Source organism: Chiloscyllium plagiosum, unplaced genomic scaffold, assembly GCF_037043375.1.
Source record: "Chiloscyllium plagiosum isolate Xiang-an unplaced genomic scaffold, Cpla_swu_hap1 HiC_scaffold_28, whole genome shotgun sequence".
Classification (NCBI taxonomy): domain Eukaryota; kingdom Metazoa; phylum Chordata; class Chondrichthyes; order Orectolobiformes; family Hemiscylliidae; genus Chiloscyllium; species Chiloscyllium plagiosum.
The window spans coordinates 31,256,892-31,282,383 of NW_028270166.1; the positions used below are offsets into that span (position 1 = coordinate 31,256,892).

Consider the following 25,492-nt stretch of genomic DNA (forward strand, 5'->3'; position numbering starts at 1 on the left):
TGGCAAGTATAAAACGTTAGTCAGGCCACATTTGGAATATTGCATGCGATTCTGGTGAGGGTGGAGAGGGTGCAGAGAAGGTTTACCAGGATGTTATTTGGTCTGGAGGGTTTTAGTTATGAGGAGAGGTTGGATAAACTCGGATCGTTTTCACTGGAAAGATGGGAGTCTGAAGGGGCGATCTAGTAGAGGTCTACAATATTATGAGAATAGTAGACACGGTGGATTGTCAAGAGACTTTTTCCCAGAGTGGAAAGGTCAACTACAAGAAGGCACAGGTTCAAGGTGAGAGGGGGAATGTTTCAGGGAGAAACAGAATCAGTGTGGGGAAAATCATTTAATCATTTCACCCAGGGTGGTAAGTGCCTGGAAAACACGGCCAGTGGTGACGTTGGAAGCAGGCATATTAACAAGGTATATCTTGATAGACATATGAAGATGAGACAAACAACGGGATAGATACCACTGCATGGGCAGTCAGCATTGGGTCTAAATACGGATTAGGAATCAGTGCAAGATAGGTGGGCGGGTGGGTCTGTTCCTGAGCTGTATTGTATAGATCTGATCTGTTGATTGGAGGATCACTTAACCCTATCTATATATTCATTCAACATTTTCATTGAAATCTTTCATCATTAATTACTTTAAGAAATTCCTTGTAATGTTTTGGTTTACTGTTAAATTTACCAAAGACATTTTTGTCACTAATGTCAAAAAATGTGTACTCAACAGATAGTCAAAACGCGTCTAACAATAAGATTAGACCTAGAGCCTGGGATTAGTATTACCCTGAAAATGTGTTGCTGGAAAAGCGCAGCAGTTCAGGCAGCATCCAAGGAGCAGGAGAATCGATGTTTCGGGCATGAGCCCTTCTTCAGGAATGAGGAAAGTGTGCCAAGCAGGCTAAGATAAAAGGTAGGGAGGAGGTTGCTTGGCACCTCCTCCCTACCTTTTATCTTAGCCTGCTTCGCACACTTTCCTCATTCCTGAAGAAGGGCTCCTGCCCGAAACGTCGATTCTCCTGCTCCTTGGATGCTGCCTGACCTGCTGCGCTTTTCCAGCAACACATTTTTCAGCTCTGATCTCCAGCATCTGCAGTCCTCACTTTTTCTTAGTATTACCCTGTCAACAAATGAAACATAGTCAAGGCTTCTTCAACGTCAGTGTTTGTATTTAAATCTCTACAAGATTTGCCAACTATGGTGAAGTAAAGCCAGAAGAGAAGAGGGCACATTACTGAAATTCACTGAGAAAAACGACTTGACTTTGCCATTACTTGTGATTTGGGGCATGAAAGATTGCCTCTGAGCCTATAGTACTTAATGTGTGGAAGATGTTGTTAGCAGAGAAACAGATAATACAATTCACATTCACTTCAGATCATGTCAATAGCCTTTGTTGACTAAGATGAATTTGGAATGGACTAGACCAGAATCTAATTCCATACAAGAACTGAAGTTGGCTGAGTTACACAGACTAAACAATCACTACTTAATGAGTACTTCCGCTCTCCATCCACACTCCAAAATCTCACAGAATAACAATTTAGACAGATCATAAGCTGAATATTGAATTGTAGATGAATGTGTTGTAATTGTAACAAAATCAGCCAGGTGGACCTCATAGAATATGAGTTGCCTGTTTGGAGCTGTTAATCTGATCCAATTAGGGAGCCCTGGCTGACAGATATAAACAGAGTGTCAGAGATTTTGTTCACTCAGAGCTGGCTCTGAGGAAACTGGATCCGTGTCAAAAGACGTTCCATGTGTAAATAAAGGGTGAATTGGTGATGGGATACTGGCCTCTGTAGAGTTATTTCAGAATGTTTCCCTTCGTCAGTCTCACACACACACACACACACACACACACACATACCCACCCTCCCTCACCCTCAATCTGCTGCATTTGGCCAAGTACCCACATGCCCCTTCTAATTTAAGACTGGAGCAACAACAACAATTTGTATTCATGTGGCCTTTTAACATAATAAGGTATTCCAAGATGCTTCATAAACACCTTAAAGAGCAAATGTTTGACACTGAGCCACATGGAGAAAACAGAACATTAATGTCATGGAGAGAGGTCATTCAGCCAATTCCATCTGTGCCTGCCAGCAAAGAACAATCTGTTTAATCCAACTTTCAGACTCATGTTCCATAATTTTGGAGATAACAGCACTTCCACTACATACCCAAGTACTTATCTAACCCGATATAAAAAGCAATAAAGGTTTCTGTTTCAACCGCCCTTTCAGGTAGTGACATTTAGACAAAACCTTCTTCTCAAGTCTCCTGTAATCTTCTGTGAGCTAATTTAAAACTGCCTCCTCAGGAAACATGTCCTTTTGCTATCCACTCTATCTTGACCTCAATGATAACTCAGTCTCCTCTGTTCCAAAGAACCCACTCCAGCCTATTTAATCATTGCTCCATTATTGGCAGTATGCATATAAATCTCTTCTGTATTCCTTCAAATGCAATCATATCCCTCTTGTAATATGTGACCAGAACTGTACAGTATTCTATCTGCAATCTGACCAGCATTTTATACAGTTCTAGATTTATCAGCTTGCTGATATATGTAATATCTCAGCTATTAAAGGGAAATTTCCTTTATGCTTTCTTAACCACCTAACTGCTGCATTGATGGATCGGCGATCTTTCATTCAAAGGTCCCTCTGTACTTCTCAGTATCTTTTTATTTATTGTGTATTCCCTTGCCTTGCTTGTCTTAACTTAAATGCATTGCCTTAAAAATTCACAGACTGAAGCCTTGTCAAGAAGATAGGGTTTAAGGAGTGTATTAGAAATGGAAAGAAAAGTGAAAGATGTAGGGATGGAATTTCAGTGTTTAAGGCGTCTTCAGCCAAAGGCACAGATGCCAATCATGCAACAATAAACTTTTGACATGCTCAAGGGGCAGGAGATACTTTGTGCGGCTGGAGAAGATTGGAGTGGAGAACATAGGGAACAGTGAGGCCAAAGAGGGATTTGAAAACAGGGATGAGGAGTTTAAAGTCAGCATGTTGCTTAACTCGGATTTGGCATGAGTCAGCACAGGGCTGATGAACGGATAGAATTTGGTGCGAGTTAACAGATTGGTAGCAGGCTTTTGGAGGGCCTCAATTTTCCAGACAGTAAAAGATGGGAAATTAGACAGAGAGACAGTGGAATTCGATAAATAAGATGGGCACAGATGAGGTTTCCAGCAGCAATTTCACACAGCAGATACTGATCGTGATGAATTGCAATTGCAGCGGACATAGACGTGGTCTGAACTATGACAGTTGGCATGCAAACTGCACCTCAGCCAGAACATTTGATGTAGGATCCTTGGCAGTAGGTGGTCATTATTGCATTAAGACTGGAACCTGATCACTGAAAGATCCAAGGATAAAAATAGTTGCTAAAAGTGACTAGACGTTTTACATATTAATTTGGATTCCATCCATTTCCAGTTTGATAATAATTATGTAATATATCTTTATAATTTAGGATGATAATTACACAGTCTGGAATGCTGAAAGTAGGCCAAGATCCTGTCATCAGCCGTTTATCCAAAGTGCACAGGTTCTTCAGTTGCAGCTGGGTTATTTATTTGCTGAGGAAGCAACATTAGGAAGAGGCTTTCAACGGAGTGTAATTGTGCAACTCAAAACTTTTAATTCTGCTCTCTTTTTGAAATATGGTTTAATTTGGCTGCAGTGGCAAAAACAGTTTGAGAGTCTGTGTGGCCCTCCTCAAGGTCAGGACAACAACAGGCTTAATATGACACGGTCAAGGTTTTATAATGTCCCGAAGAACGGTGTGCTCACTGAGTTCAAGAGTCATGTTTTGTTGTCACCACAGGGAATTCAGCAATAATTGGGGTCTGCGAAACATATCCCCATCACAGTAAGCAGCTAGCTAACCAAAACCCAGCATACGCTGCAGCAGTTCAACAAGGCCACTCACTACCACTTTCTCCAGTGCAATTAGGAATGAGCAACAAATGCTGGCCTAGCCAGTGATGCCCACACCCTGTTAAAAAAAGATTTTAAAATCATGACAGATACCCAGGGAACTATACTGCAACCAGCATCAACACCTAGCAAACTGTATTCAGCTAAGAGTTGGTGCTCAGAGAATTGTACATATTAAGAACAAGAGCTCAGGGACCTTTAATCCAGATACCGTAATTCAACTATAGTCGGTGCCTTCCAAAAGGGAACAGGAGAGACTTTTACAGGTGAAGAATGGACTGGGACAGCACTAAAATGTTCAAAGTTTTGACTCATTGTGATGTTCACAAACAATTGAGAAGATGAAAATTTAGTCAAGTATGTTTCCTGACCCTGAACAGCTTATTGTGTGCCTGCCAAGCTTTTGAAAATTGCTGTTTTAGAATCAATGACTAGGATGGACCTACTTCAGGACTAGAAACAAATAAGAGATGGAGAATGACAGGGATTTGGAGAAGGATGGGGAATGTGGACGTGAGGAAAAGGGCAGGCAGTAAGACTCAAGGTCGCAGTTCGTGGATAAGACAGCGACATTTGGAGATGAAGATTTTTTTTAAAAAATGAGGCCAGGAGATGAGGATAGGGAAATTTGCGAGTGAGAATTGAAAGTGGGCAGTTTGTCTAAAGAAGGAAAATTAGATCGTATTGAGCATGATGGTGGTGGAAATAATCTGGGGTGCAGAGAGGATAATCATCTTAAAATGCAGACTTTTGGCAGATTTCAGAAATGAATGGAAAAGAAAGAAAACAAAGGTACCAATGATCCAAAGTGTATGGCAACCAGGCAGGATACTGGATTATAGCACAGGATATTCTTTTTTATTCACTCTGGCTAATTTCCAAATCCAAATATATTTGTGTTTTAAAAAGGGGCAAATTACTTAAAGAGAAGCTGAGTTTGTTATTTACTAAATATGGGAAAAGTTAATTAAATGCAACACACAGATTAGAAATGTGAACTGAGTAAAATGATAACCCATTACAAAGATACATAATTCAGTCTCTGGGAAGATTAGATAGTAGAACGTTCAAGTTATTAGGTTGAATGATACAAGTAATGCTGATGTTGGTAGTGAAGCAATTGATTTCACGGTTCTTGGATCTGCAAGCTTACTGATAGACTTTTGTTTTGTTTCCATTTTAATGGTGACTTTGCTGGTTTGACTGGCTTCTGCCAGTCAGAACAATCAAGGATCTTTCTGCAACACAGATGTATCTAAAGGCTGTCCTCAAACTGTAACATTCAACACACACTATAACATCAACCATGAACAAATGCAGACCAGAGGCTGCTGTGGGGTTTTTAATTGTTACTGTATATTACTAGAATAGTAAAACGGAAGCCTGTCTGTAACTTTAGACATAATCTACAGGAGATGGCTATCTATGAAGAAGGATAGTCAAATCCTCGTTACCTCTTTAACGAAAGCAGATCATGGTCCAGTTTGTTTTGAACTGCATCGTTCCTTTTGAAGGATTGCTGTTTGAAGTTCCCTTGGTATGCGAGGTGCTGCATTTTGAGAAAGCAAATCTTAGCAGGACTTATACGCTTAATGGTGAGGTTTTCAGGAGTGTTGCTGAATAAAGAGACCTTGGAGTGTAGGTTCATAGCTCCTTGAAAGTGGAGTTGCACGTAGATAGGATAGTGAAGAAGGCATTTGGTAGGCTTTCCTTTATTGATCAGAGTATTGAGTACAGGAGTTGGGAGGTCATGTTGTGACTGCACAGGACATTGGTTAGACCACAGTTGGAATATTGCGTGCAATTCTGGTCTCCCTCCTATCGGAAAGGTGTTGTGAAACTTGAAAGGGTTCAAAAAAGATTTCCAAGGATGTTGCCAGGGTTGGAGGATTTGAGCTATAGGGAGAGGCTGAACAGGCTGGGGCTGTTTTCACTGGAGCATCGGAGGCTGAGGGGCGACCTTATAGAGGCTTACAAACTTATGAGAGGCATGGATAGGATAAATAGACAAAGTCTTTTCCCTGGCGTGGGGAGTCCAGAACGAGAGGGCATAGGTTTAGGGTGAGAGGGGCGAGATATAAAAGAGACCTAAGGGGCAATTTTTTCACACAGAGGGTGGTACGTGTATGAAATGAGCTGCCAGAGGAAGTGGTGGAGGCTGATACAATTACAACATTTAAGAGGCATTTGGATGGGTATATGAATAGGAAGGGTTTGGAGGGATATGGGCCGGGTGCTGGCAGGTGGGACTAGATTGGGTTGAGATATCTGGTCGGCATGGACAGGTTGGACCGAAGGGTCTGTTTCCATGCTGTACATCTCTATGACCCTATGACATGGATTTTATAATGAGAAAGCTTTTCCACGATCCAGTGTCATTTTGAATAGTTTTAAGAATGAGAAAAGAAATGGAAAGATATGGCCTAAAGAGAGCCTGTCAGTCCTGAACAAGCTTCTCATCAATGACACCTGTGCCTTCTCCACCATCTCACCGCAGTCTACACCAGACCCAAGCAGTGTTGAAGTAGACATTCTTCAGGCGCCACTTTTCACCACTGGGCTGATTCTGCTCTGCTACTGCCTGCACCAGACTCCTCAATGTCAGAATTGTATCTCTCACTGCTGGGCCCACCTCATCATTGTCACTGTGATGCCCTTCTGCCACCCAACACTGGTGCCGAACCCAACTAATGATGAAGTTGCCAATCCTCAGGAACCATCTTCTGCTGCCGGGCATACCTCACTTGAAGTTCTCCACACAGAATACAACAGCTAAACGTCAACAAAATCCTTAGTTGATCAGTAAGAGGTTTCCTTGCCCCATGTTTGACCTGATGCATGTGAGGACTTCCTTCTGACTGTATCAGTCTGCTAGGACATACCCAAGGCCTTTGATGATGGTGTCTGGGACATTGACTCTAAAGTATGTTTTTGGCAGAGTGACTGTGTCAGGGCTGGAAAAGTAATTTCCGCAAAGCAGAGAATTTATGTGTCATTAACCCTAAGCCTAACGTGTGTGAAGGAAGCTTAATAGGAGACGTGGAGATGTGTAAAAGAGTTGCAGAAGCAAATATTTAATTATTGTCTGCTCTCTTGTTCTTACTTTTCACAATTTCTGATCAAAACTGTTGAGTTTCCTGGAGCATAAACAATATTTAAAGAGTGTTGTTGCAGTTCCACTGTGTATTTGAGTAGTCAGCTGAGTCCTATGTCTGATGAGTAAATCTGTGGCAGTATTAAACAGTGGAAACAGCAGCAAGAGTAGGTTGTACATCCTTTGATCCTGCTTTGCCATTTAATAGGATCATGGCTGATTTTATACTTTAATTTCATCTCCTGTTCTATCTTCATAGCAGCCCTATTCTCTGAACACCCGAAAATCTATTGATCTTACTCTTGGACATAGTCAATAACTGAACATCTGCTGTCCTCAAAAGATTCATAATCCTTTGAGTGAAGGAATGTTAGCTTATCCCAATCTTAAATAGTCAACCTCTTTAAACTGAGAACATAACCTTTAGTTATAAGTTTTCTATTCATAACAACAAAGATCACCATCCAGTTTGGGTTCAGTGTGATCTGATCCAGTGACTAAGGAAATGATGTCGTCTCCAGAGTTTCTGCATGTTTGCTATTAATCTTATCTCCATAATTCACCTATCCAACAGCCACTACATGTCCAAGTAACTCACAGAGTGCCAAGTTTTATGATTTACTTTTCTCTTTCTCTCCCCTTCTCTTTCAGTGACATGAGTAAATGGGTTTCTGCTGACAGTTCCATCAATGCCAAGTTACTCATGAGTAAAATGGAATAGTTTCTGACACAGCTGAATACTCAGTCTCTTGGTCATAATCGCAGCTGATTCCAGAGTATTTTAATTCGCAATAATAAGTGTGGCCACACACATCCTCACCCTTCACCCTTCCATGTGAGTTTGACTCAAGTTGATAACATGACTATGCTTGAGTCAGAATGTCATGAGTTCAACGCTCTCTCCGACCTTGAGCAGCTAATCCAGACCGTAACTGGTCTATTGGTGGGTGTAGAACCCCAACACTATCTAAACAACAGCATGGTGTTGATGTTTAAACAAACTTCTTCCTCATTAAACACCACCAAAAAGCATTTAAGTCATTATCTCACTTATCTCATTTATACTTGTTGTTTTTAGTTTGGCTGCAATGTTTTCCTGAAGAGCAGCAGCTGCCCTTAAAATGTATGGAATAAATTTAATTTATGGAATGCAAAATGATTAGGACATGATGTATATTTGTTCTCTTTTACTATTTGTCTTCCATTGCACAATACAACAAGTTATGAATGAACATCTGGTAATTGGTTTCCAAGACAGTGGTGCAAATGGGGAATGGTCTGCTTGGTTACGTGTGAATCACAGAGTCAAAGAGTCAGACCCTTTGTTCCAACTCGTCCATGCGACTAGACATGCCAGTCTGACCTAGTCCCATTTGCCTGCATTTGGCCCATATCCCTCTAAACCCTTCCTATTCGTATACCCATCCAGGTGCTTTCAAAATGTAATTGTACCCGCCTCTGGCAGCTCATTCCATACATGCATCACTTACTCTGTGAAAAAGTTGCCTCTTAGGTCCTTTCTAAATCTCTCCCCTCTCAGCCTAAACCTATGCCTCTAGTCTTGGACTCCCCAATCCGAGGGAAAAGATTTTGGCTCTTTGCCCTATCTAGGTGCCTCACGATTTTCTAAACCTCAATAAGGTCACCCCTCAGCCTCCGACGTTCCAGTGAAAATAGCCTCAGCTTATTCAGCTTCTCCCTATAACTCAAACCTCCAGACTTGTTTAAATAGTGTAGTTGAAAGTATGCTTTGAGTGCCCTTTGTTGTCACATCGAGCAAACTGTAAGAAGCTGTATGTAGGAATCCCAATTCAGCACATTGTGCCAGGATTGTCAACACTGAACAAGGAGATGTTGAATGGAGCCACTTAGGGAAACAATTAGTAGCAGATTAACATGTGAAAGTAAGAGTCTGGGTGAGAAATACGACAGCACAAACAGTTAGAGGGCAGCCAAAATGCTGAGAGTTTTCAGCAATTTTAATGGCTGAGGAATCACTGTTGGGGAGGGTGGGAGGTTGGTGTGAGGAGAGATGGGGGCACACACAGAGTCAGTTCCATAAGTGGACAGTACACGGGATGTATTCATGTTTGCATTGGCTTTGACTTGAGATGGTATCTATGCGGACCAGTCTCTGGCAAATGAGCAAAGCGATGATTGGAATCAGTTTCAATTAAGTTAAATGTTCAGGGGAGAAACAAAGTACATTATTTTTGGCGTTTGACCAAGAATTATGTCAAAAGCAAGAACAAATGTATCAAGCATGCCAGCCTGTTAGAACCGGGATATATTGAAAGCTCGAACTAAAAATGTTTGTTTGTGTAAGTTTGAAGTAGTGATTAAAAACAGTCACTTTAGGGAGTACTTGCATAAGTCTACACATTATAAGAAATGTCTGTCATTTAGAATAGCAGCTGGGTGATTGACATCTGCTCTCTTGTGTTTCAAGTTGATATTTAAAACATGTGCACATGCACAAACAGTTCAGGCATCAAAAACACTGCTGGATCATTGCATCATCACCAAACAACCACATCGTTTTAGGACAAAGCTTGCCTTGGAGGCTGGAAGGTTTTTATGGGAAAGCTGAGGTTTTCAAAGCAGTCAGTTTGATTTGATTCTAAGAAAATGTACAGAGCTTGTTCAGACCTCATCTGGGATATTGTGTTCAGTCTTAAGCAATGAACTTTGTCCTTCAAAGGACTCAGCAGATTCACGAGAATGAAAGAGGTTGGATAATGATTGCAGAAACTTGGCTTGTATTCCTCTCAGTTTAGATGATTGAATAGTGATCTAATCAAGGGGTTTCATAATTATAAAGTTAAAAATCACATCGCACCAGATTATAGTCCAACAGATTTATTTGGAAGCACTAGCTTTCGGAGTGTTGCTCCTTTATCAGGTGGTTGTGGAGTATACGATCGTAGGCCACAGAATTTATAGCAACAGTTTACAGTGTGATGTAACTGAAATTATAAATTGAAAAAGATCTGGATTGTTTGTTAAGTTTCTCATCTTTTAGAATGGGCAAGTTGGTTTCAGTTCTTTCATATGTAAATCCCAGAACTTTCTTAAAATTACATTCTCAAGTCAGCTTTAACAATAGGTGCCATGTTGGCCTAGATAAGGCATTGAAGGTATGAGCTGTCTGTGCCCCAGCCCGTTCAGACTGATTCTAATCTAAAAAGGGATTTACATAATCTTGCAATGCAGAACATTGGGGCACAGACAGCCTCACACCTTCAATGCCTTATCTGGGCCAACATGGCACCAATTGTTAAAATTCACTTGAGAATGTAACTTTAAGAAAGTTCTGGAATTTACATATGAAAGAACTGAAACCAACATGCCCATTCTAAAAAATGAGAAACAATCCAGGTCTTTTTCAATACATAATTTCAGTTACATCACACTGTAAACTGTTGCTATAAATTCTGTGTCCTACGATCTTATACTCCACAACCACCTGATGAAGGAACAGCGCTCTAAAAGCTAGTGCTTCCAAATAAACCTGTTGGACTATAACCTGGTGCTGTGTGATTTTCAACTTTGTACACCCCAGTCCAACACCGGCACTTCCAAATCATAATTATAAAAGAATTCAGTACAATAGAGATAGCAGAACAATTTTCAGTGGGAAAGAATCTAGACCGAGAGGGTACAATCTTAAATTTTCTGCTATGGAGAGTATAAGTGTGCATTTCTTACACTTAGGATGGTGGAAATCTAGAATAACCTCCCCAGAGCGATTGGATATTGGTGAAATGAAATGTTAAAGGCTGAAATTGCTACATTCTTTGCCTGAGTTGGTTTACAAGAAGTAGGAAACAATTGAGAGTAAGTGCAGTTGAACTCAGAAGTGAAGATATAATGGTGAGCCAGGCTCAAGGGGCAACATGGCTTAATTGTGTCCTCTGTCCATAAATATTAGCTGTTCTTTTTAACATTTCTGAGGAGCGAAGCTATTTTCATACTGTGGCTGCAACTCCAGAGAACAATGTTTGAGCAAAGACTCTAACTCCCATTTTGGAATTCTCTCTGTTGTGAATGTTACGAGGTTAGCCAAATGGACCTCATAGGAGTTCCCTGACTGGGGCTGTTAACCTGGTCCAATCAGGGATCCCTGGCTGATAGATAAAAACAGGAGTGTCGGGGTTCTCCTCATTCTAGACCTTGCTCTGAGCTAACTGCGTCAGTATCCAGTACCGTGCACGTGTAAATAAAGTAGTAGGAAATGAGGACTGCAGATGCTGGAGAGTCAGAGTCGAGAGTGTGGTGCTGGAAAAACACAGCAGGTCAGGCAGCATCCGAGCAGCAGGAGAGTCAATATTTCAGGCATCAGCCCTTTCCTGATGAAGTGCTTATGCCCAAAACGTCGATTCTCCTGCTCCTCGGATGCTGCCTGATCTGCTGTGCTTTTCCAGCACCACAGTCTCGACACATAAATAAAGAGTGACTGGCTTTTGTGGAGTTATTTCACTCTCTACCAATTGACTGTCAGTCCTATCAGTCTTGTGGCTATGGTAGCAGGATTAAGGGGACAGTTAATTAGAGGGAAGGGTGGCAGATTGGACTCCACTACATACCTAATTTGGGCTTCTGATGAAGTCTGTGCCTGGGGATCCTGTGAGGAAAGTCTTTCTGGCACACAGCCAATTTTGGCCTTTCAAGGACAACTAATATCCACTGAAGGGCCTCACTGTGCTGCTCCTGGTATGAACCCAACAGCTGATGGGGGTGTGTGTGTGTGGTGGGGGGGGGCTTGCCATGCAGGAAGCTCAACTTCCAAATCATCACAGGGTTGCTTGCAGACTTCTGATGGTGAGTGCTAATCAGTGACCCATCAGTGGAACCAGCAGGAGGAAGGAAGATAACGGGATGGCTGCTGAGAGTAATCCTCTCCCACCCCTTCCTAACAACCTCTCCTACTTCCTCCCATCTGCTTCCACCCCTCAACTTCCTCCTGCTGTTACTCACCTATGAGTTTGGTGGCATTACCAATAGCAGCCACCATTGGCTTTGGGGGCAGGAGTGTCGGGGTTCTCCTCATTCTAGACCCTGCTCTGAGCTAACTGGGTCAGTATCCAGTACCGTGCACGTGTAAATAAAGTGGAAGAAAATGAGGACTGCAGATGCTGGAGATTCAGAGTCGAGAGTGTGGTGCTGGCAGGGTTTCCTGTCATTGACCACTGCAAAGGCCCAGTACTACCCTGCCAGGTGCCACTGGCACTCAATTCAGAAACAAGGCACTATATGCCTTTCTTCATCCCTCCAGTCAGCTGGCGAGGCTCCATCATTGCTATTAAATATCATCTTGTGTCTCTCTGAGAAACACAAGCAGTGACTATCAGGAGGATGAAGGGTAATTGGAGAGAGGAAGCCTGTTGAGTGTATTTGGGGAAATGAGAGAGAGACTGATGGGAAGGTTACTGTGTTTGGGGTAATGGATGGATGAAGAATAGGAGGCCCAGCATTTCCAGTGAGGCTTAGCAGAAACATGAAGAGTGAGGGGCAATGTTGAGGAAGGTGCCACCAGTAAAGGAATGAATCAAATTTGTGAACGTGACTGGGGGTAGATAGTGAAAGATTGTTTCCACTGCTGAGCAAATCAGGGATGTGGGACAAAGGTCAATTTACATTGGAAGAACCAAGGAGGAAAATAATAAGAAGCATTGTTGGATAGGGAGTGAGTTAAATAACTGAAGGATGATTTGAGGAGATGCAAAGTGAGCACCAGTGCAATCACAGGCTCTGTGGCACTGACTAACCTCCAGATGTGCTGCAATTTCAATCCCGGAAGGTCCTGTTTATAGCGAGTGAGCCCAGGGGGTGGTTTGGAAATGTTGGTGCTGAACTGACTTGAGGATGATTGGCTCCAATACTGAGCTCAGTGCCCTCATTGGTTTGGTCAGTACAGTGCTGCCTGGTTTTGACATTCACAAGTATCTCCAACAATTTTGATCTCCGATAATCCCATTTCAGAGTTAACATTTTAACCTGAATCAGAAGATAAAGAGAGAGAAGAAGCCTATTCAAAGGAATTGAATCTGTAGCTTGACCACAGTTATAGATACAGTGTGTGTAAAGGATGGTTACTAATTAAAAGTACAATAGCAGGGCATTGCACATATTACCAACAGTTAGGGGTGATCAGTAAGTGATCAGGATTATTTTTAGTTATGAAGGGCATCTGAATGTATCAATATTACTACTGGTTGTCAGTGCAATTTCAGCAATCATTTATACAATTAAAGTTTCTCATAAGGGGTTATCTTAAGAAGATTGACAATTGATCTTACTGAAACAAGGAAGACCCTGATGACACTTCACAGGATGGATGCTGAAGGGGACCTTCCCCTTAATGGAGAGACTAGAACTCGGGGACAGAGTTTATAAAGTAGGGGTCTCCTATATAAGATGGAGATGGGGAGGAGATTTTCTCAGAGTCTTTGAAACTCTCTTGCAGAGAGAGTTGTGGATGCGAGGGCCATTGTATACTTTTACGGCAGAGGTAGAGAATTTCTTGACCAACAAGCAATCAATGGTTAAAAGTTGAGTTGGAAATGTGGAGTTGAGAGCACCATTAGATCAGCCATGATCCTATTGAATTGGAGAGCGTGAGAGAGAGCCAAATGGCTGTTCTGCTCCTAATTTGTATATTGTTATATTCTGATCTTCCCCAACTTTTCTTCCCAGTCCTCGTTTTCCCATCTTCACTTACTCCAGGTTTGCCTTCCAAGAACATCCTTTACTCTAGCCACCAACACAGATTCACAAACAGAATCTCGACACAATAAATGTAATATTATTTGCAGATACCACATGACCAAGCCTCCATGAATACCACAGTTGGCAAACGTACATAAATGAGCAGTGTAGGTCTCAGACTATACAGGTAAACCACCTAGCACCATTTCCGTAATTAGGTCTCTGTCATTTCCGTTCAGTAAATTTAAGTCTGTTGCCACCCGACAAACTCAGAGTTTGCATTTACACAAGCACTTGTATTGTGCACATTTGCTGAACTGGAGTTTCTTTTTACCTAAATGTACAAGTGCTTAATATCACTCATCTGGGCTCCTGAGGATTTAACATAAAATTCTTTTGTTTCAGTGTATCTTTAAAGAGAAGTCTATCTCTGCGGTTCTGCAGGTCCAACATCTACTTACCCGGTGTGTCCTGAGAGACATCACCCAGAAATTTGATCCCACTTCTAAACAATAAAGCAGGTTGATCAGCATGATTGAAATTGAATATTAAACTCTTTCTCAGAATTCTTTACCCCCCAGCATTACGATGCAATCATGTTACACGGAACATTTCTTAGTGAGTAAATGGATGTCTTGTGATATTGCATTGGATCGATTTATTTTGTTTTAAATTAGGTTGGTTTGAGGGTAAAATGGGTGAGGAGTAAGACCATAAGACCATAAGACATAGGAGTGGAAGTAAGGCCATTCGGCCCATCGAGTCCACTCCGCCATTCAATCATGGCTGATGGGCATTTCAACTCCACTTACCTGCATTCTCCCCGTAGCCCTTAATTCCTTGTGACATCAAGAATTTATCAATCTCTGCCTTGAAGACATTTAGCGTCCCGGCCTCCACTGCACTCCGCAGCAATGAATTCCACAGGCCCACCCCTCTGGCTGAAGAAATGTCTCCGCATTTCTGTTCTGAATTTACCCCCTCTAATTCTAAGGCTGTGTCCACGGGTCCTAGTCTCCTCGCCTAACGGAAACAATTTCCTAGTGTCCACCCTTTCTAAGCCATGTATTATCTTGTAAGTTTCTATTAGATCTCCCCTTAATCTTCTAAATTCCAATGAATACAATCCCAGGATCCTCAGCCGTTCCTCGTATGTTAGACCTACCATTCCAGGGATCAACCGTGTGAATCTCCACTGGACACGCCCTAGTGCCAGTATGTCCTTCCTGAGGTGTGGGGACCAAAACTGGACACAGTACTCCAAATAGGGCCTAACCAGAGCTTTATAAAGTCTCAGTAGCACAACGGTGTTTTTATATTCCAGCCCTCTTGAGATAAATTACAACATGGCATTCGCTTTCTTAATCACAGACTCAACCTGTATGTTTACCTTTAGAGAATCCTCGACTTGCACTTCCAGATCCCTTTGTACTTTGGCTTTATGAATTTTCTCACTGTTTAGAAAGCAGTCCATGCTTGTATTCTTTTTTCCAAAGTGCAAGACCTCGCACTTGCTCACGTTAAATTCCATCAGCCATTTCCTGGACCACTCTCCCAAACTGTCTAGATCCTTCTGCAGCCTCCCCACTTCCTCAGTACTACCTGCCTGTCCACCTAACTTCGTATCATCGGCAAACTTTGCTAGAATACCCACAGTCCATTCAGATCATTAATATATAACATGAACAGCTGCGGCTCCAAAACTGAACCCTGCGGGACACCGCCTGTCACCGGCTGCCATTCCGAAAAAGAACCTTTTATCCCAACTCTCTGCCTTCTGTCAGAGAGCCAATCCTCAATCCATACCAGTAGCTCACCTCGAACACCATGGGCCCTCACCTTGCTCAGCAGCCTCCCGTGTGGCACCTTATCAAAGGCCTTTTGGAAGTCTAGATAGACCACATCCACTGGGTTTCCCTGGTCTAACCTACTTGTCACCTCTTCAAAGAGTAACAGAGGATGTGGGTGTGAGGATGGGATTGAGGGTGGTTTGGTTTTGATGATGATGTTATCAGGATGAGAATAAAGAGGTTAGGGTGAGTGTGTCACTCAAAGGGTCGGTAATTTTAATGAGGAGTGTCTAATTGTCACAAGTGCATGAGAGTGAGTAAGAAGGTACATGTCTGCATGATAGGTGCAAGCAATAGATGCAAAAGTTAAAGCCAATTGATCTTACAACAAGAGTCGCTGTTCTGGAGTAAAGGTGTTTCATTTAACATTTGTTTTGATAGGGTCATAGAGATGTACAGCACAGAAACAGCCTTCGATCCAAATTGTCCACACCGACCAGATATCCCAATCCATTCTGGTTCCATTTGCCATCATTTGACCCATATCCCTCTAAATCCTTCCTATTCACGTACCCATCCAGATGCCTTTTAAAGGTTGTCATTGTACCAGCCTTCACCACCTCCTCTGACAGCTCGTTCCATGCACACGCCACCCTCTGTGTGAAAATGTTGCCCCTTAGGTCCCTTTTAAATCTTTCCCCTCTCACCATAAATCTATGCTCTCTAGTTTTGGACTCTCTTACCCTGGGTAAATCACCTTGTCTATTTACCCTATCCATGTCCCTCATGATTTTACAAATCTCCATAAGGTCACCCCTCAGCCTCTGATGCTCCAGCGAAACTGGCCGCAGGTTATTCAGCCTCTCCCTATAGCTCAAACCCTCCAATCCCAGCAACATACTTGTAAATCTTTTCTGAACCCTTTCAAGTTTAACAACATCTTTCCATAAAACCATAATTCATAGGAGCAGAAATTAGATAACTCAGCCAATCGGGTCAGCTCTGCCATTCAATCATGGCTGATAGGTTTCTCAAACCCATTCTCCCACTTTCTCTCCAGAGTTATGGAGAGAAAGTGGGAGAATGGGTTTGAGAAACCTATCAGCCATGATTGAATGGCAGAGCTGACCCGATTGGCTGAGTTATCTAATCCTTTGATACTCAAGGACCTGTCTATCTCTGTCTTACATAAACTCAGCGATCTGGCCTCCACAGCCTCCGTGGCAATGAATTCCGTAGATTCCCCACTCTCTAGCTGAAGAAATTTCTCCTTATCTCTGTTCTCAAAGGTCTTCCCTTTACCTTATAAAACCATGAGGGGCATGGATAGAATAAATAGGCAAAGTCTTTTCCCTGGGTTGGGGGAGTCCAGAACTAGAGGGCATAGGTTTAAGGTGAGAGGGGAAAGATATAAAAGAGACCTAAGGGGCAATGTTTTCACGCAGAGGGTGGTACGTGTATGGAATGAGCTACCAGAGGAAGTGGTGGAGGCTGGTACAATTGCAACATTTAATAGGCTTCTGGATGGGTATATGAATAGGAAGGGTGTGAAAGGATATGGGCAGGTGGGACTAGATTGCGTTGGAATACCTGGTCGGCATGGACGAGTTGGACCGAAGGGTCTGTTCCGTGCGGTACATCTCTATGACTCTAAGACTCTATTCTAAGGCTATGCCCCCGGGTCCTAGTCTCTCTTACCAATGGAAACATCTTCCCAACATCTACTCTGTCCAGGTTATTCAGTGTACTGTACGTTTCAAGGAGAAAACCCCTCATCCTTCTAAACTCCATCAAGTATAAACTCAGAGTCCTCAAACATTCTTCATATGTTAAGCTTTCATTCCTGGGACCATTCTCGTGAATCTCTCTGAACATGCTCCAGGGCCAGTACATCCTTCCTGAGATATGGGGCCCAAACTGTGCACAATACTCTAAATGTGGTCTGACTAGAGCCTTATAGACCCTCAGAAGTACATCCCAGCTTTTATAATCAAGTCTTGTCAAAATAAATGTCATCATTGCATATGCCTTTTTAACTACTGACTCAATCTGCAAGTTTACCTTGAGAAAATCCTGGACTAGAAGTCCCAAGTCTCTTTGCACTTCAGACTTCTGAATTTTTTCTCCTTTTAGAAAATAGTCCATGCCTCTGTTCTTCCTACCAAAGTACATGACCTCACACCTTCCTATGTTGTACTCTGCCACTTCTTTGCTCATTCAGACAGGACAGGGAGGGAAGTAAAAGGTGGGGGTGGAGTTGCATTGCTGGTCAGGGATGATATCACGGCTGTGCTAAAGGAGGACATTATGGAGGGCTTGGGTAGTGAGGCATTATGGTTGAAGCTGAGAAATAAGAAGGGTGCAGTTACATTGTTGGGGCTGTATTACAGACCTCCCAACAGTGAGCATGAGGTAGAAGAACAAACAGGTAAACAGATTATGGAAAGATATAGAGGCAATAGGGTAGTGGTGATGGGAGATTGTAATTTTCCCACCATTGACTGGGATACACTTAGCGTCAAAAGTCTGGATGGAGTAGAATTTGTAAGAAGCGTCCAGGAAAGTTTTCTAGAGAGTATGTAAATAGTCCGACAAGGGAAGGGGCCATATTGGACCTGGTGTTGGGGAATGAGCCAGGTCAGGAAGGATGTACTGGCCCTGGAGCATGTTCAGAGAGATTCACGAGAATGGTCCCAGGAATGAAAGCTTGACATATGAAGAATGTTTGAGGACTCTGGGTTTATACTTGATGGAGTTTAGAAGGATGAGGGGTTTTCTAATTGAAACATACAGTATACTGAATAATCTGGACAGAGTAGATGTTGGGAAGATGTTTCCATTGGTAAGGGAGACTAGGACCCGGGAGCATAGCCTTAGAATAGAGTCTTAGAGTCATAGAGATGTACTGTTGTGGTGGGGGATTTCTTTGGGAACAGTGGATACAATTCTGTAAGTTTTAGAATACTCGTAGATAAAGATGAGAGTGGTCCTAAGAGAAGAGTACTAAATTGGGCCAAGGCCAATTATATCAAAATCAGGCAGGAGCTCGTAAATGTGGGTTGGACACATTTGCAGGAAAGCTATTTGCAGGAAAGCCCACATTTGAGATGTGGGAGGCTTTCAAAGATAGGTTAAAGATAGTGTAGGATAGGCATATCCCGTTGAAGGCAAAGGATAGGAAGGCCAAGATTCGTGAATTGTGGATGACAGGAGAAATCGAAGGACTAGCCAAGAGGAAAGGGGAAGCGTACATAAGGTCCAGGCAGCTAAGAACAGAACAGGCCTTGGAGGAATATCAGAAGAGTAGGACAAGTCTTAAACGAGGAATAAAGCGGGCTAAAAGGGGTCATGAGATAGCTTTACTGAGTAGAATTAAGGAGAATCCCAAAGCATTTTATTCTTATATAAGAAGCAAGCAGGTAACTAGAGAAAGGATTGGTTTACTAAAGTATAATGCAGGAAGGCTGTGTGATGAACCTGAGAGAATGGGTGAGATTCTGAATGATTACTTTGCATCAGTGTTCACTGAGGAGAGGAACATGATGAATCTTGAGGTTAGAGATAGAAGTTTGATTAGTCTGGATCATATTGACATAAGTAGGGAAGATGTGTTGGGTAGGCTAGAGGTTATTAAGGTGGATGAATCCCCAGGACTGGATGGGATCGATCCCAGGTTGCTGAGGGAGGCAAGGAGGGGCCCTGACAGATATCTTTGTGGCATCCTTAAATACAGGTGAGGTGCCAGAGGACTGGAAGGTTGCTCATGTTGTCCCCCAGTACAAGAAGGGTAGTAGGGATATTCCGGGTAACGAGACCAGTGAGCCTGATGTCAGAGGTGGGAAAGTTGCTGAAGAGTGTACTGAGGGATAGGATCTATTTATATTTAGAAAAGAATGGGCTTATTAGTGACAGGCAACATGGTTTTGTGCAGGGTAGATCGTGCCTTACCAACTTAATAGAGTTCTTCGAGGAAGTGACCAAGTTGATAGATGAAGGAAGGGCTGTTGATGTCATATACAAGGACTTTAGTAAGGCGTTTAATAAGGTTCCCCATGGTAAACTAGTGGAGAAAGTGAAGTCACATGGTGTGCAGGGTGTTCTAGCTCGGTGGATAAAGAACTGGTTGAGCAACAGGAGACAGAGAGTAGTAGTTGAAGGGAGTTTCTCAAAATGGAGGAAGGTGACCAGTGGAGTTCCACAGGGGTCAGTGTTGGGGCCATTGTTGTTTGTAATATACATAAATGATCTGGAAGAGGGCACTGGTGGTATGATCAGCAGGTTTGCCAAAGACATGAAGATTTGTGGAGTAGCAGAAAGCATAAGGGCCTGTCAAAGAATACAGCAGGATATAGATAGAATGGAGAGTTGGGTGGAAAAGTGGCAGATGGATTTCAATCCAGACAAATGTGAGGTGATGCATTTAGGCAAGACTAATTCTAAAGCAAATTATACAATGAATGGAAGAGCCTTGGGAAAATTTGATGGGCAGAGAGACCTGGGAGTGCAGGTTCATTGTACCCTGAAGGTTGCTGCACAGATGGATAGAGTGGTCGAGAAGGCATATAGTATGTTTGCCTTCATTGGACGGGGTATTGAGTATAAGAGCTGGCAAGTCATGTTAAAATTGTACAAGACATTGGTTTGGCCGCATTTAGAATACTGTGTACAGTTCTGGTCGCCACATTACCAAAAGGATGTGGACGCTTTGGAGAGGGTGCAGAGAAGGTTTACGAGGATGTTGCCTGGTATGGAAGGTGCTAACTATGAAGAGAGTTTGAGTAGGTTAGGTTTGTTTTCACTAGAAAAAAGGAGATTGAGGGGGGACCTGATGGAGGTTTACAAAATCATGAAGGGTATAGATAGGGTGGATAGAGACAAGCTTTTTCCCAGGGTGAAGGATTCAGTAACGAGCGGTCACACTTTCAAGGTAAGAGGTGGAAAGTTTAATGGGGATACACGCGGCAAATACTTCACACAGAGGGTGGTGGGCATCTGGAAAGCATTGCCAGCAGAGGCGGTAGAGGCAGGCACGGTAGATTCATTTAAGATGCGTCTGGACAGATGCATGAGTGGGTAGGGAGCAGAGGGATACAGATGCTTAGGAATTGGGCGACAGGTTTAGAGAGTAGATTTGGATCGGCTCAGGCTTGGGGGGCCGAAGGGCCTGTTGCTGGGCTGTAAATTTTCTTTGTTCTCTTAACCTGCAGGCCCCCACCCCCCATCCTCAATGCTGCCTGCCCCTCCATCTATCTTTGTATCATCTGCAAACTTACCCAGAAGGCCCTCAATTCCTTCATCTAGATCATTAATGTATAAAGTGAAAAGTTGTGGTCCCAACACTGAGCCTTCCGGAAGGCCACCAGTCACCGGTTGCCTCCCTGAGAAGGATCCTTTTATTGCCACTCTCTGCTTTCTGCCAGACAGCTGGGTTTCTATCCAGGCTAGCATCTTGCTACTAACACCATGGGCCCTTATGTTACTCAGTAGCCTCCTGTGCGGCACCTTGCCACCGGTCTTCTTGATGTCCAGATCAATAACATCAACTGGCTCTCCTTGGTCTAACCTGCTCATTACTTCGACTTACCACAGGGAGACCAGAATTGAACACAGTTTTCTAAGAGTGGCCTAACCAATGTCCTGTACAGCCTCAACATGACCTCCCAACTTCAATACTCAATGCACTGATTAAGGAAGGCAAGTGTGCTAAATACCTTCTTCACCACCCTGTCTACCTGCAATTCCACTTTCAAGGAACTATGCACCTAAACCTCAAGATCTCTTTGTTCAGTTACATTTCCCAGGGCTCTACCATTAAGTGGTCAGGCAGCATCCAAGGAGCAGGAGAATCGACATTTTGGGCATGAGCCCTTCTTCAGGAATTCCTGAAGAAGGGCTCATGCCCGAAACGTCGATTCTCCTGCTCCTTGGATGCTGCCTGACCTGTTGCACTTTTCCAGCAACACATTTTCAGCTCTGATCTCCAGCATCTGCAGTCCTCACTTTCTCCTCTACCATTAACTGTATAAGTCCTGCCCTGGTTTACCTCACCAAAATGCAACACCTCACCATTTATCTGAATTAAACTCCATCTGCCACTCCTTGGTCCATTGGCCCATCTGATCAAGGTCCCATTTTACTCTGAGCTAACCTTCTTCGCTGTCCACTACACCATCAATTTTGGTATAATCTGCAAGCGTACTAACATATGCCCTATTTTCACATCTAAATCATTCATTTAATGATGAAGAGCAGTGGACCCAGCACCGTTCCTTGCAGCACATCACTGGTTGCAGACCTCTAATCCAAAAAGAACCCTCTGCCACCACCCTCTGTCTCCTACCTTCAAACCAATTTTGTATCCAGTTGGTTAGTTCCCTCGATCCCATGCGATCTAATCTTACTAATGCATCTACCGAGAGAAACCTTGTTGAATGCCTTGCTGACGTCCATATAGACAACATCAACTGTTCTGTCTTGATGAATCTTCTTTGTCACTTCTTCAAGAGACTCAATCAAATTAGTGAGATATGATTTCCCACGCACAAAGCCAAGTTCACCATCTGTAATCAGTCCTGGCCTTTGCAAAGATCCTGTCCCTCAGAACCTACCCACCAACTTACTCACCACTGACATTAGGCTCATCGGTCTACAGTTCCCTGGATTTTCCTTATCACTTTTTATGATCTGACATTGTCCGGCAGATCACCATTGGGTCACTAGAAGGCATGGTCACTCTGTCATGGAGGAGTGGCCACATCGTTGCCAGGGCCTTGATGTAATAGCTGAAATTCTGGTTTTCCTCAGAATGGAGTGAGACTTTTGAATCTCATCCCACTGACCTGCCTGACACTGGGCCTTGAAATTTCTATGTTTTTGTCGCATATCTTCATCAAATTTTCAAACTCATGAGGATGATCTGGGCAGAGTAGACAGGGAGAAACTGATCATGATCATGGAATGATTTAGAACGAAAAGGTACAGTTTTAAAGTACTTTGCAAATGAAGCAAATATGTGACTTGAAGGAACTTTCTCACACAGTGGCTAATTCTACCTGTAAATGAGGTAAAAGTAAGTTGAATTGATACATTCAAGAGGACACTGGATGATTATTTAAAACTATGTTCACGATTACGGACAACAAACAGGAGTTTGGCACTAAGTCAAAATGCTCAGAAAGGAGTGAGCGACTTCATCTCTAAGGTAATAATGCTGTGATTCTGAACATACCGAGCAGTGTCTCATGTTGGTACATTTCGAAATGGTTCTTTGGGATTCAAAGCCTTAAATGAATATCCAACACCTTCAGCCTTCTGTCCATGATTTTCCAGCTGTTTGTTCATACTTTGATCTTTCTTTCACATTCCAGATGTTGATGAATGCAGCACCATTTCTGGAGTCTGTGATGGGGGTGAATGCTCAAACACGGTTGGTAGCTACGTCTGCACCTGTCCCCGTGACTTTGTCACAAGCCTGGATGGCTCTCGGTGTATTGGTAAGTCTGATTGATTTTCCAACAAAGTCTGTCCCGTTGGTTCACCAATCATTGTTGGAAGCCAATTCCTGTCAGTGTCAAATGAGGTATTCTTCTGTTATCTTCCTTAGAACAGAATTATCACTCTCATTTTGGATTGGCATTAGTATTGGATCAATGAGCTGAAAATTTCAACGAGGTTTACTTAATGGACATCTGATTATCATTGAGGATCTGCATTGCCTTTCCCGGGCTTTACATGTAACTTAACCAATTGGAGAATGTCAGTGGTGGTCATAGATTTTTTAAAAAACCACGGTGCTTTGGTGTTGGGGAGAAAAAGTGTTCAGTCGTGTGAAAGAGCATTTATGGATATAGAAACATGACAACTTGCAGTCACAGGGCAAGGGTTCTAGGTTATAATCAGAGTCGATAAAGTGTGGTGCTAGAAAAAGCACAGCAGGTCAGGCAGCATCTGAGGAGCAAGAGAGTCGATGTTTCGGGTATAACCCTTCATCAAGAGTGGGGAGGGGGCTGAGAAATAAATGGGGGATGGGGGTGTGGCTAGGGGAAGGCTTTACGGGGGGGGAATGGGAGGAGGTGTAGTCAAGGTAGCTGTGGGGGTCACTGGGTTTGAAGTAAATGTCAGTCTTAAGTCAGTAGCCAGAGACAGAGACGGAAAGGTCCAGGAAGGGGTGGGAGGTGGTCTAGGTGAATTTGAGGTTTGCTGCCTGACCTGCTGTGCTTTTTCCAGCGCCACACTTTATCAACTTTGACTTCACCAGCATCTGCAGCTCTCACTTTCTCCTTTAGGCTATAATCATTCAAATCCTCTCACGTAAACAGTGGTACAACATTAACAGATCTCCAACAACAGAAAGTGCTGAGGAAACTCAGCAGATCTAGCAGCCATCCGTGAAGAGAGAAACAGAATTAACATTTCAAGATTGGGATAACTCCTGTTCAGAACTGACAGGGTTGGAAAATGTTTTTTATGCTACTGCTAGGAAGTGGGTGGTGTGGGGGAGGGAGTGAAACAGATTTTGTGGGTGCCCAGAAAAAATACAAAGTGTTGCTAATGGTGGTGTAGGAGAAATAGAGATTTAAAATGATTGTAACCGAAGGTGAGAAAAGGAGCAGATGAGTGAGAGCAAAGTTCACCAAGACACAAGTAAGACATGGTTAATTCTTAGACCAGTAGCACAACAGGGTCATTGACCCCAGTGTTGAAAGTATTTGTACACTTTCCATTCCAGCTTAAACCAGGACTGGTAATTTACCAAACATAAAGCCATTGTGCCAGTCATTTCTAACTCTGGAGCTTCAAGGTTGTACTTTGTTTAAATTCATGTGTGTTCTCTATTTAAATCTGGTGATTCGGCCTGTAGCTGCTAACAGTGCTCAGGAAATACACTGTGCCAGCGCAAGGATTGAAACTTTCCAACATGATTATTTCAAAGTGAGCCAAAAACAAATACTTTGCAGGTTTGAGTTTGAACAAGGCTTTTGTTCCAAATATTTCTGCCAGCACTGGAATGGGAGTTTGGCTCTGGGCCTACCTTTGAAAATACCAATGATGCGAGCAGTCCATAACTTGTTCTCTTTCCACCACACATAAGCACTCATTGTTACACTTCACAGAAATATAGTTCCAAATTAAACACTCTGTTTATGTACAGAGCAGATTATCTCACTGACCCTGCCTCCTTTGATCTTTTGTACATTATTCCAAACAAACTTGGGGAAAAGACAATGTCGATGAATGAATTGTGGATTCTCGGAATAAGGAGATCCTGCAGGAGCAGTTTTTGATGTTTTAAAAATATTAACTATCAGTGCATATATTTTTTCTGCTGTCTTATCTCCATGGAATATAAACGGTTCTCTGGGCCTTGACTCATGCTACAGCATGGTTCCATCGATATTGGTCTATCCTCATGACCAGGGCATCACCTCAGGCTGAGAGTATGTGTCTGCAGACGTGTGGCCTCTTGCTAAGGTGTGGAGCTTTCGATATGGTCTTCCTGTGAGGTAGAGGGCCCTGCACTTGGCCCTGGTCAGAGGTTTGGATATGAACTATTACCCACTCCCCTGATACTGGCTGCCACCCTCAATGTAAATAGTTAGCTGTGATCAGGAGCTTGGACAGCAATCACACACACACACACACACACACACACACACACACACACACACACACACACACACACACACACACACACACACACACACACACACACACACACACACACACACACACACACACACACCAGGTTCAGTGCTACAGCCTTCAAAAGGTAAAGTGACCACTTATCCAACAACGGATTAATTGTCCTGGGAAGGAATCCTTGCTGTGACTGTTGAGTACCTAGCATCAAAATTAGTTCAGTCAGAATGCCAGTAAAACTTTACTCTGATTATAATTCTTTGTTCAATGCCAGAACCAGAAGGGGTGTCAGTACTCTCA

General features: G+C 42.9%; 1 protein-coding gene across 1 annotated transcript in view; it reads left to right on the plus strand.

The window, feature by feature from the left end:
• Positions 1-25,492, plus strand: part of fbn3 (fibrillin 3) — a 440,729-nt gene that overhangs the window by 261,061 nt on the left and 154,176 nt on the right. The window contains exon 8 of the mRNA XM_087976092.1: positions 22,921-23,046. Coding sequence (XP_087832218.1) covers positions 22,921-23,046 — 126 coding nt within the window. The remainder of the gene's footprint in view (positions 1-22,920; positions 23,047-25,492) is intronic.